This window comes from Vulpes lagopus, chromosome 7 (assembly GCF_018345385.1).
Source record: "Vulpes lagopus strain Blue_001 chromosome 7, ASM1834538v1, whole genome shotgun sequence".
Classification (NCBI taxonomy): Eukaryota; Metazoa; Chordata; class Mammalia; order Carnivora; family Canidae; genus Vulpes; species Vulpes lagopus.
The window spans coordinates 14,832,920-14,845,694 of record NC_054830.1 but is presented as its reverse complement, the minus strand read 5'-3'; the positions used below and the strand labels follow the sequence as shown (position 1 = coordinate 14,845,694).

Sequence of the window (12,775 nt, the reverse complement as noted above, 5' to 3'; positions counted from 1 at the left end):
AACAAAGTTGTCAAAGAGGGTGTATCCTTCCTGGACCAACAGAGGGGACGGCAGTAAGTTTGGAGACCTAAATTGTCCTGCTCACTCCATGTTTCTTCTTTCCTCCAGAAGCTTCTGAGATTGCCCTGCCACAAGGAAGTGGCATTACAGTTTTCATAAAGCCTGGGACCCCAGCTCTGCCAGTGAAGCCCTGTTACATCATCAATTCTAAAAGACATAAAACCACGTTGACCATCAAATCTGGAGAAAAAGAGATCTTTTCCTTCAGCTGCCAGGACCCAGAGAATCACTTTGTCATTGATATCCAGAAGAATATTGGTAAGTACACACTCACCAACTGTTTGGCCTCCCTGCCTCTCTTTCTGGGGCTAAACCAGCCTCAAATGCTGAAACCCCATGCTCTATTTAGCTGGTATGTGGCTGTTTGTGGTTCTCAGTGCTTTCCACGGTTTAAGTTGTTGAATCTACAAAACAGCCCTCTGAGAAACTCACAAAAACTCACCTAAGTTAGCATGGCTAATGAGTCACAGCAGGACAAGAACCCAGGTATGCTGGCCCCAGGTTTTACCTGCCACCCCTGTGCCACACTGTTCCTTGACAGAGCTAAGGATCTTCCTTCAGGTCTGGGATGCTCCAGCTGAGGTGCTGTAAGTTTTTAAACTAAAGTTTAAAGTTGTTAAACTAAAACTTCAAAGCTAATTTAGTTCAGGGGCACCTGGGTGGCTCAAACCGTTAAGTGTCTGCCTTTAGCTCAGGTCATGATCCCAGAGTCCTGGGATTGAATTCTGCATCAGGCTCCCTGCTCAGTGGGGAGCCTGCTTCTCCCTCTCCCTCTGCTCCTGCCCCTGCTCATGCTCCCTCTCTCACTCACTCCCTCTCAAACAAATAAATAAAATCTTTTTTTAAAAAAAGTTTTGGGGCAGCCCTGGTGGCGAAGCAGTTTAGCACCACCTGCAGCCCAGGGTGTGATCCTGGGGACCCAAGATCAAGTCCCACATCAGGCTCCTTGCATGGAGCTTGCTTCTCCCTCTGCCTGTGTCTCAGCCTCTGTGTGTGTGTGTGTGTCTCTCTCATGAATAAATAAATAAGATCTTAAAAAAAAAAAAAAAAGTTTTGGGGATCCCTGGGTGGCTCAGTGGTTTAGCTCCTGCCTTTGGCCGGGCGTGATCCTGGAGTCCTGGGATCAAGTGCCACATCAGGCTCCCTGCATGGAGCCTGCTTCTCCCTCTGCCTGTGTCTTTGTGTGTGTGTCTCTCTCTCTCTCTCTCTCTCTCTGTCTCTCATGAATAAATAAATAAAATCTTAAAAAAAAAAAAAGATTGTTTAAAAAAATGTTTTAAACCTAATTCAATTCAAATTTAAATTAACTAATTTAATTTTAAGCTAAAATGTTGCTGATGAAGAGCAAAAAAGGAAGGGAGGGGCAGCCCAGGTGGCTCAGCGGTTTAGCGCTGCCTTCAGCCCAGGGCGCGATGCTGGAGACCCAGGATCGAGTCCCTCGGGCTCCCTGCATGGGGCCTGCTTCTCCTCCCGCCTGTGTCTCTGCCTCTGTGTGTGTGTGTGTGTGTGTGTGTGTGTGTGTGTGTCTCATGAATAAATAAATAAAATATTTTTTTAAAAAAAGCAAGGGAGTTGAAAGACAAAGAAATTGGGGGCGCCCAGGTGGCTCAATTGGTGGAGCCTATGACTCTTGATCTCCGGGTTGTAGGGTAAAGTTTCACACTGGGTGTAGAGATTACTTAAAAATCTTTAAAAAAAAGAAAGAAATTGGAAGGTTGAGGACTTAAGTGTGGTAAGGTGGGTCCGAGAGACACAATGGGGTAAACAGTAGCTTCAAGGCTGAGAGAGCTAGATCTGGCTTCAAGCTTTAGGCTTCTGATCATGTGAGCTCATCACGTGGCTTTGAATGAGTCACTTAACTGCTTTGTGACTTGGTTTTTTTTCAACTGTAAAATAAGTCATTGTACCAACCAACAGGGCTTTCTTGAGGGTGAAATAAACTAATGGACTCAAAATGTTTGACACACAAGGTAACAAACCATGGCTATTTGGGATTATTGTTATTCCTTATAATTTGAATTTAGGATAGGAGATTGACATAAGGTATAATCACCAGGCAGAAAGAATTAAATCTATCATTTCCCAATTGCTTTAGGTGGGCATGTTGGCTAGGAACCTAGATGTCATAACAACAAGGAGAACACTATTTGAGATCCAATCAAAGCCATACCCAGAAAAATTTCTTTTGCCTTTCACTGAAAATAAATGAATCGGGCAATAGATAAGAAAAGGGAATAAAATAAACCTTAAAAAAAAGAAGTTCAGAAAAACAAAAGGAGTAATTAAAGTATTACCAGCAGCTTTAGGACTACATCTGATAACTCAAGCTAAGGCATGGTTTTTATAAAAACTAATTAAATAGACAAATCTTGACTAGTCCTCTAGAAAAAAAGAAAGAGAAAAATACAAATATACAGCATTGAAAGGATAAATGTTGATTGAATGACATTTACAGAGCCAATTTCTAAAAGAGACTATGTACAACATTATTATAATAAGTATGAAAATCTGAATAAAAGGAATAATTTGCAGGGAAATGGTGAGCCAGATTGACTCATAGAAAATTAGGGAACCTGAAAAAATAAATAATGGAAGAGGAGATTGGAAACCACGTCCAAGAGGGGGGAAAGCAGGGTTTGGGTTAGTTAGACATGGTTTCATAGAGGATCCTGTAAAACTTCAGGAAGATAAGTTCTTGTGATATTGAAACCATTCGAGGAGGTAAAAACTGAATAGTAAATATCTCAGATCATCTTTGTCTCAACCACTGGGCTCCACTGTTGCAGCGTGAGTCGGCCACTGGTAGTAGGGAAATGCCTGGGCAGTAACATCCCACATCTTTATGCTCGGTGGGATAGGGATTGTGCTGAACTGGGCTCATGAGCTGTGACTTGCTGACCCCTGTTCGAGAACACAGAAAGAGGTGGATTTTCTTAGTTCATGTAATGAGGCTCTTAAAACCCCAATATCAAAATGTGCCAGAGCATAAAAAAGAAAATCACTGCCTAAAGAGGGTGAAGGGGTACGCCTGGGCAGCTCAGCGGTTGGGCATCTGCCTTCAGCTCAGGGCGTGATCCTGGTGTCCAGGGATCGAGTCCCGCATCGGGCTCCCTGCATAGAGCCTGCTTCTCCCTCTGCCTATGTCTCTGTCTCTCTCTATGTATCTCTCGTGAATAAACAGATAAAATCTTTTTTAAAAATTAAAAAAAATAAAAAGGATGAAGAGATCTCACGAGACCCCCAGCAGGAGCTAATCCATGTGGCCCTGGGCACTTGGAGGTATGGATGGATGGAAAGCTCTGAAAAAGGTGGCTTTTTTTTTTTTTTTTAAGATTTTATTTGTTCATCTGAGAGAAAGAGAGAGAGAGAGCGTGAGAGCACAAGCTGGTGGGAGGGGCCAGGGGGAGAAGCAGACTCCTTGGTGGACAGGGAGCCTGACGTAGGACTGGAATCCAGGCCCGGGATCATGACCTGAGCCGAAAGCAGATACTTAACCTACTGAGCCACCCAGGCGCCCCAAAGGTGTCTTGATATCATGAAGTCTCCATGAGCTCCTAAAAATAGGTCCTATCTTTACCCATACACAAAATCTAATTTTAGCCACCTTTGTCACCTTATCATCTCACCCCATTTCATGGGTTAGGCAACACAATGTGTTGCAAGAACTCAGGCAGACCAAACACAGCCTGAGCTTTCGCCCTGGGATTGTGTGCGCTGCAAACATGCTGGTCACCCAGATTCCAAGGAGTACTTTGCAAAATTGAGAGTTTGAGTGTGAGTGACCCCAGAGGTCCTAGCCAGCTCTGAAATTCTCCCATAATCCCACTTCAAGTTGGCGGTCCTTTCAGACACCCCACTGGAGCAGCACTAGGGGCAGGAAGATCCCTGCAACAGGGGCCTGAAGCCACTGCACCTTTCAGATTCCCCACACTGAACACAACCAAGTCTCCCTGTTCCATCTGCCTTCATCACTTCTTCCACAGGCCCATTTCTTCCTTGCGAGCAACATTTCTTGCTTTGTTTTAAAAGGCTTAGGAAACAAAATACATCAAAGGATGTCATTTGGCTATTAGCTTTTAAAAAAGGAAAAATTCAACTGCAGTGGTGGTAAAACAGCAGCATTACAGCCACGAGGCAGGACAATCACTGGGCCTCCGGGCTCCAGCCATTAAGGGGGGGCGTTGTAAGTTCAGAGTGTTCTCAGTGTGTTGAGGAGTATGTGGATGGGAAAACCAGTTTTGAGAGGTGGAACTCGGTACTGTGCCTTTGAAACTGTGAAACCGTGACTGTCTCAGACCCTGGGGACCTGGGCTAGCCCATCGCACTGGTTCTGTCACAAAGGGTCTCCGTCTGGCTTCCAGGAAGGCCTCGCCAGGTTGTGTCACTCGAAGGGAGGAGGTCAGGCTTGGCTGGTTCACCCCTGCCTTGCGGGCGGTGACTGGCTGTGGGCTGCTACCCACCATGGGAGGGGAAGCAGGTGCAGGGCGACCCCTCAGGCTCTCTAGTCCAAAGGGGCTCCCCCAGCCCGAGCACACATACGCCCCCCAAGAAGAGTGAGCTAGCTCTGGGCCACTGACATGGGCACAGCCAGGAGATCATGCATCTGCCTGCCGGGGGGGCCCCCAGCAATCGCCCTAGGGGTCAGGGGAGGCAGTGAGTGGCCCCGTAGTGTTTGTGACCAAGCGAGCTTTTGCGACTGTGTTTCAGACTGCATGGCAGGCCCCTGTCCGTTTGGCGAGGTTCAGCTCCAGCCCTCAACATCGACGCTGCCTACCCTCAACAGAACTTTCATCTGGGACGTGAGAGCTCACAAGAGCATTGGTCTAGAGCTACAGTTCGCCCTGCCGCGCCTGAGGCAGATCGGGCCCGGGGAGAGCTGCCCCGACGGGGTCACTCACTCCATCAGCGGCCGCATCGATGCCACCGCTGTCAAGATCGGGACTTTCTGCAGCAACGGCACTGTGTCCCGCATCAAAATGCAAGAAGGGGTGAAGATGGCCTTACACTTGCCCTGGTTTCACAATAGGAACATCTCCGGCTTCAGCATCGCAAACCGATCTTCTATAAAACGTGAGCACGCCCCTCCATCCCCACTGTTTGCTGAGGCTGAGACACACACACACACACACACACACACACACACACACGGTTCTAGGTCAGAAACGGGCAGATGTCAGTGCTCTCCTATGACTACCTTGAAGGAAGATCCCACTCTTCCAGAAGTGGTACGGATCTCCTGGTGTGAACCCACCCTTCTCAGTGAAACAAACTGTGCACCCACTCTCTTTTCTTGGTCCTTTGTGCTGTGAGGCTTGTTTTCAAACCATGAAGTGGGACTGGCCCTCCACACCTCCCTGTGTCTCATGTCTTAGTCCCAAGTTGTAGCCCTTTCACCTTTTCTATGATTGTATCTGTGGTGTGCTGGATCTGGTTCGCACCAGTTCACGACAGCTGACGGTTGAATGTTCAGGAATTCTGTGAGCTGATGCTAAACAGGGCCGTTAACAAAAATGAAATTAGGCAGACTTACAGTTAAAATAAATTCGTTTAGGGGGGATCCCTGGGTGGCTCAGCGGTTTGGCACCTGCCCTCGGCCCAGGGTGATCCTGGAGTCCCAGGATCGAGTCCCACATCGGGCTTCCTGCTCGGAATCTGCTTCTCCCTCTGCCTGTGTCTCTGCCTCTCTCTCTCTCTCTCTCTCTCTCTCTCTCTCATAAAAAAAATAAAATCTTTTTAAATAAATAAATTAATTAATTAATTTTAAAAATTCGTTTACAAGCAAAGGTAATAAAGACTCAAAACTCATCACTTCCAAATGAGTTCACTACATTTTACTGTTACCTGTGCTCTTGAGGTTATGTCAAATACACCTCTATTGTGGAAATGCCATACAATGGGGAGCTACTGCCCATCTGCTCCAGACTCCACATTCATGTCATGTTGGCAGCTTGAAATCAGCCATGGTGGGAACATTTACAGCAAGGAAATGGACAGACACTACAAATTAAGGCTCCCCCGCCCCCATCTCTGGGTTGGTCATTAAGCATTTAGTCACCCGCCTCTGATGTATCCTCATTGGAGATAAGACAACGCCCAGAGCTCAGGACCTGAGAATTGCTCTCAACGCTTCCTAACCCTGCTGCCTCTCAGCCATGAGCAACCAGGGCACGTTCTAACCACCTCTTATTCTTTCTCATTTGGGTCCTCCTCCCAATAGGACTGTGCATCATCGAATCTGTGTTTGAGGGTGAAGGCTCAGCAACCCTGATGTCTGCCAACTACCCAGATGGCTTCCCGGAGGACGAGCTCATGACGTGGCAGTTTGTCATCCCCGCGCACCTGCGGGCCAGCGTCTCCTTCCTTCGCTTCAATGTCTCCAACTGCGAGAAGAAGGAGGAGCGGGTGGAGTACTACATCCCGGGCTCCACCACCAACCCCGAGGTGTTCAGGCTGCAGGACAAACAGCCCGGGAACATGGCTGGGAACTTCAACCTCTCTCTGCAGGGCTGTGACCAAGATGCCCAAAATCCGGGGATCCTCCGGCTGCAATTTCAAGTTTTGGTCCAACATCCACAGAACGAAAGCAGTAAGTGAGCCCCACCTTCTTTTCCCCTCCTCCTCCAGCTCTTTTCCTTCCTGGATAGTCTGCTTGGCATGAGGTTCCCTTCCTATTGCTCATCTATGGCTTCTGGAACACTTGGACTCTGGACCCTGTAAGAGTATCAGGAAGTGCATTGCCAGGCAATAAGACAGGCTCTTGGGTGAACGCCTGGCATGCTGCTCCATTTCAACACAGTGAGAAGCAAACGAGAACTTGCATTCAGGCTGTTGTTTTTAATGAAAGTGTTGGAAGGTCACTTTTTTTTTTCCTTAGAGCACGAGCAGTGCGGGGGAGGGGCAGAGGGAGAGGAAGAGAGAGCATCTTCAGCAGGCCCCATGCACAGCGGAGAGCCTGACGTGGGGCTCAATCTCAGGACCCTGAGATCATGACCTGAGCCAGAATCAAGAGTCAGAGGTTAGCTCAACCTACTGAGCCACCCAAGTTCCCAGAAGATTACTTTCTAAATTACATATCTTAACTCTCAGTGTAAATCAGGATGGTCTCAGCACCATCAGTAGTGATAATGATCATGAACCCTGTTTAATTGGCTGAGTGCCCCATACCACGCACGCATACTCCGTGCCGAGCCCTGATCTAAGCATACCACTTAGCCTCAGCTAATCCTTATGACAGCCCTATAGGGGAGGCAGGAGTTATCCTCAATTACTGCTGAAAAACCAGGAGGTTCAGAGAGCTTATTGAACTAGCCCAACATCACATAGTTTGTCAGGAGCAGAGCAAGCTCAGAACCCAATGCCTGTGCTCTGGATCATTCTGAATCCCATGTGGGCTGTTGAGAATGAGGTTGCACATCACTCTACACACATTTTACAGAGATGCCATGAACCCAGAAAAGGTTGAGTCAGGGCCAGGGTTAGAGCAAAGTGCCCAGCATGCAACATTGAAGGAGGCATCCGCTCTGAGGTGCTTGCTCTTCAGGAGGTACTCACCCTCAAGATCATGTAAGTGCAAAAAAAAAGAAAAAAAAAAGATCATGTAAGTGCAAGGCCAGCTCCTGAGAGTAAGTGCCTCCTTAAACTTTGCTCCATGAGGAGTTGCGCGGGTCTTGAAATAAAAGGTACAAGATGGGGACACCTGAGTGGCTCAGTCGGTTAAGCGTCTACCTTCAGCTCAGGTCATGATCCTGGGGTCCTAGGCAACGAGCCCCAAGTCAGGCTCTCTGCTCAGTGGGGAACCTACTTCTCCCTCTCCCTCTGCCCCTCCCCCTGCTCGTGCTCTCCCTCTCTCAAATAAATAAATAAAATCTTTAAAAAAAAAAAAAAAAAGGTACAAGATGAGTTCAGAGTGACTGTTCCTGGGGCCCATCTGTAACCTGGAGTCTGCAAAGGAGCAAGTGTGTGACAAGTGCTCTTGAACCTGTGACATGTGCTCAGGAAAGGTTCTATCCCAAGGACTGATTCTCAGCCTTATTTTGATTAGTATTTACCTCCAGGAACCAGGTGCAGACCCAGGCAGAAAAATAAATGGAAGAGTAATATTCATTTTAGTAGAGCTGATAAAACATCTGGAAAGCGACAGTGTGGGACCCGCCTGTGGGGTTGCCTGGCTGGCCTTGCCTCAGCAATTCCCACTGGGTTTTTCCAGAAGCTGTAGCCCTGGCGTAACCTGACCAAGATGCCTTTTGATTTACAGTAACCATGTAGAAGTAACTGTGTGTGTGTGTGCGGATGCGTGTGTGTGCCTGCTGACACATTTTTATGATTCCACTGTCACAATTTCATCATCGGAATGTTGAAAACAGCCACATAAGAATCTGGAGATGGTGTGGGTTTGAGGTTAGGAGACAAAGGGATCCGTTGATCATCTCAGCTATGGTGAGTGCTGCCGATTTATTGCATTTCCTGGAAGAAGAGCTGAGCTGATTTCCGCAACTAATCAAATTCTTAAACAGGCTTTAACCAGCATCCATCCAGAAGGGCATGGCTTTAGTTTCCAGATAAGAAAAGAGCAGTTAACTGCAATGTAAAGCCATTTGGTGGTGTCACAGCTTCACATAAAGTGTAGGGTCTGCCCACGTGGATTTGAATCCTGGTTCCTCTACTTACCAAGTGATTGTGGGCAAGGCCCTTAACATTTGTGTGACTCGGTCCCTCGTCTTAAAATAGAGGATAGGCCCACCCTCGTTAGGGGTGTTTTAAGGATAAAATAAGGTACACAGTGCCTGGCAGGTAGTAAGTACTCTTTGAGTGTTATCCTGCAGGGTTCTAGATCAGGGAAGGGACACAGGGGTGAAAAAGACACAGTGCTTGCCCTTAGAGATAGACTACAACCCAGTCACTTCCCAGGAGTTTCACTGGTATGCCATGGGTTCAAGGCAGGGTACACACAGCAGGCTGGTAGGAGTTTCATGGAGAGACTCGTGGCAGAGCCTGGCACTTTCCAACCTACCTGGGAGGCCCCGGAGGGTTGGTGCCCCTCATTGCCACTGGAAGGGGCTCTGTGTATTGTTTCTGCTCTTTCTGCCTTGGACATGAGAAAGAAGCAGCTGCAAGGAGTGCTTCCAGAGACTGAGTCCCTTGTGTAGGAGCCTCTGCCCTTCCTTCCCCCAAGAGTGTGAAGGCAAACCTGGGGCTGGTCTCCTGCTGTCCCTCCCTGAACCCAGGCCAGGGCCTCATGCCCCTCACTTGTCCCCCTTTGCCCCCAGTGGGGGAAACGACTACCCAAACCAAAGCCACTACACCAAGAGTGCTCCTGTGGGGAGTTTGCATTCATCATATACCCTGTTGTATTTATCTGACTGCACATCTGTGTCCCACTAAACTCCTCCCAATCAGGAACCTGTTTTATTCTTCTATCTGCCTACACTCACCACAGTTTCTGGCACATTTCAGGCCCTTTGTAAGTTCTTATCAAATCTCAAGAGGCAGCCTCTTGCCCAAAGTGGCTCAAGAACCAGATACCATCCAATGGCACAGCCCATCAGAAGGGGTAAGATGGTTATGCTTCACTGGGGGCACCCGGGAGAGTGGCTGTTCCAGGAAGTCAGATGAGGGGAAGAGCTTGAGAAAGAAGAGCAGGAGACCTTCTCAAGCCTGGAGATTGATTATCATAGCAACTGTGCAAAGCCAAAGCCTCAGCAAGGGCCGAGGCAGCCATCAGAGCCCCAGCAGCACCTATAGCCCTCATCATCCACAGCAGGACCTGACCATGCTGGGCCCACACTGAAAAAAAAAAAAAAAAAAAATTCTGAAGGTGGAAAACAAGCAGGTGTTGCTTTGAACCTCATTGTGTCTACCCCCCAAAACCTTACTATAAATGGTCTCTCGACCTTGCTCAAGAATATCAGATAGGCTCAAACTTTAGAGCCAGAGGAGCTCTAAGGCGTGTCTTTCCATGGCTTGACCATAAATATTCTATGTTGGGATGGGTGATGGACAGGCTGCCCTGGGCCTGAGGAGTAACCCATCTGGCTTGCTATAAGTATGTTTGTGAGCACTGACAGCTTCTGCTGCCCAAAGCACACAGCTCCACCAGAGCTCAAACCATATTCATCTCTACCAAACAAATCTTGTTTTTCAGTGTTCCATTCTGCACTCACTTTTTTATTTTTTATTTGTTGATAGTACAATACAGGTCCTGTATAACACAGGTCTAAACTGCACAGGTCTACTCATACAGACTTTTTTTATTTCAATAAATACAATATAACGCGTAAAAGTATTTTCTCTTCCCTTTTGATTTTCTTTTTTTAATATTTTGTTTATTTATTTATCTATCTGACAGAGAGAGAGCATAAGCAGGGGGAAGGACAGAGGAAGAGGGAGAAGCAGGCCCCCCACAGAGCAGGGAGCCCAACGTGGGGCTCAATCCCAGGACCCTGGGATCATGACCTGAACCGAAGGCAGATGCTTAACTGACTGAACCACCCATGATCCCCCCTCCTTATGATTTTCTTAATAACATTTTCTTTTCTCTAAATGACTTTATTGCAAGGATATAGTACATGGTACCTATGACATACAAAATATATGTTAATAGACTGTTTATGGTATTGATAAGGCTTCTGGTCAACAATAGTTAGTAGTTGGGATCCCTGGGTGGCTCAACGGTTTAGCACCTGCTTTCGGCCCAGCGCGCGATCCTGGAGACCCAGGATTGAGTCCCACATCAGGCTCCTTGCATGGAGCCTGCTTCTCCCTCTGCCTGTGTCTCTGCCTTTCTCTCTCTCTCTCTCTCTCTCTCTCTGTGTGTGTGTGTGTGTGTGTCTCATGAATAAATAAATAAAATATTTTTAAAAAAACAATAGTAGTTAAATTTTGGGAGAGTCAAAAGTTACAGAGACATTTTCAACAGTGGGGCAGGAGGTCAGCACCCCTAACCCCACATCATTCAAGGGTCAATTGTACTACCGTGTCATACCTGGTGGTATTGCCACATCATTACCTGGAGTTTCATCTGATAGTCACATAGAGAGACAATGTCTCTGTTGTCTCCTGCAAACTGTTCCTTTTTTATATCATTTCTGCAAGATTCAAGTGGCCCTGCTGATGCCGAATCCTACAAGTTAATAGTCGTCTCCCTAAGTACATGGTTCCCTTTAGCCAGAGCAGACCGCTAGCCTACTGCTTTACACATCCTCCTACGGCTGTTAGGAGGTATGTTCACTTGCTCTGAAAGCACCAAACAGACTAGTATCTTCAAAACCCATGGGCTTCTGGGTTATCATGACTTATATAAGGTAGACAAACAGGAGCTTCCAGCTTGTTACACCATGTGTTTCAATGAGCCTCAACACCAGTCTGAGTAAATGCTGGTTGGGGAAGCAGTTGTATTGCTTCTTCTTCATCAAGACCCCGACCCACCTGGAGCCTTTACCTCAAGGTTGACTTTGTTTTTGTCTTTTGTTGGATAACTCATGCTCTGTGGGACTTAAATTTATCCTGGCAGAATTGACACATATCGTAGCCCCTTATTCCCATGGAGCACATTTTTATTTTAAAGTAAGGAATCTCGGGGCACCTCAGTGACTCAGTTGGTTGAGCCTCCGACTGTTGATTTAGGCTCAGGTCGTGATCTCAGAATCGTGGGATTGAGCCCAGCGTCAGGCTCTGCACAAGTGTGGAGCCTGCTTAAGATTCTCTCTCTCTCCCTCTCCCTCTGCCCCTTCCTACCTTGCTCTCTCTCTCTCTCTCTCCCTCTCTAAAAAAAAAAAAGAAAGAAAGAAAGAAAGAAATGAAGTAGAGAAATCTCTATCTACAGATTCCACAAAAATAGGGGCTTTTTTGAAACTTCAGTCAATAAGCTAATCCCTGTGTCAATAAATACCAAATAGTGAAAGGTTGTCTTTTTTGCAGGGGGAGGTGTCTTCTCAAATCTCCAGCTCAAGGATTTATTATAGGAAGGAAACATCTGTAGTGTTGTAGAAAGAATATGGGATTCTCTTGCAGTAGGAAACTATCCATTGGGTTCCTAGATTTGAGCAAATACGTGGAGCCTCTCTGAGGTCTCTTTCAGCCATAAACTGGTGACTGACACACCTACCCCTCCTTCTCCTGGTGTGAATAGGCTAAGGCAACTTATCAAAGCACAGAAGACCCTGAGTAAAATCTGTCTTATTTTTCCATAGATTTACAAATGTAAATAGTGACAATTCTATTTAAAGCACACCACCTGTGACAGGTGAGGGCCACATAACTTCCCTCCTGCCCAGACTGCTGAAGCCACTTATGAACACATACCTTAGGCAGCATGGGAATTTACTGGGTCTACCCCTGCATCTCCCCTGAGAGCCAACCAAAATAAGTATGGAAAGAAGCCGCATCCAATGACTAATGAATGGGATGTGTCTACAGAACTGGAAAGCCAGACACATGTGGTGTGAACACAGAGGCCAGGGTCCTCCTGATGTTCCCCTCAATACAAGGTCCATCTTGCACCAAAATCAGAATCATTTTCCTCAACAAACTCCACTCTCTGTTTTGGCTCAATTGCAGTACGTCTCATCACTGTCCCTTGATTATTCTACAGTGACCTTCAAAGTAAATATGAATCATAAAACCACAGTACCATTCCACACCTACCAGAATGGCTAAAATGAGGAAGGCTGGCGACACCAAATGTTGGCAAGAACATAGGGCACTGGAATCTGGACTT

The 12,775-nt window shown here is 46.9% G+C and overlaps 1 protein-coding gene across 1 annotated transcript in view; it reads left to right on the top strand.

The window, feature by feature from the left end:
• Window positions 1–12,775, top strand: part of CDCP1 (CUB domain containing protein 1) — a 57,665-nt gene that overhangs the window by 28,574 nt on the left and 16,316 nt on the right. The window contains exons 2-4 of the mRNA XM_041763118.1: window positions 109–318; window positions 4,768–5,130; window positions 6,278–6,646. Coding sequence (XP_041619052.1) covers window positions 109–318; window positions 4,768–5,130; window positions 6,278–6,646 — 942 coding nt within the window. The remainder of the gene's footprint in view (window positions 1–108; window positions 319–4,767; window positions 5,131–6,277; window positions 6,647–12,775) is intronic.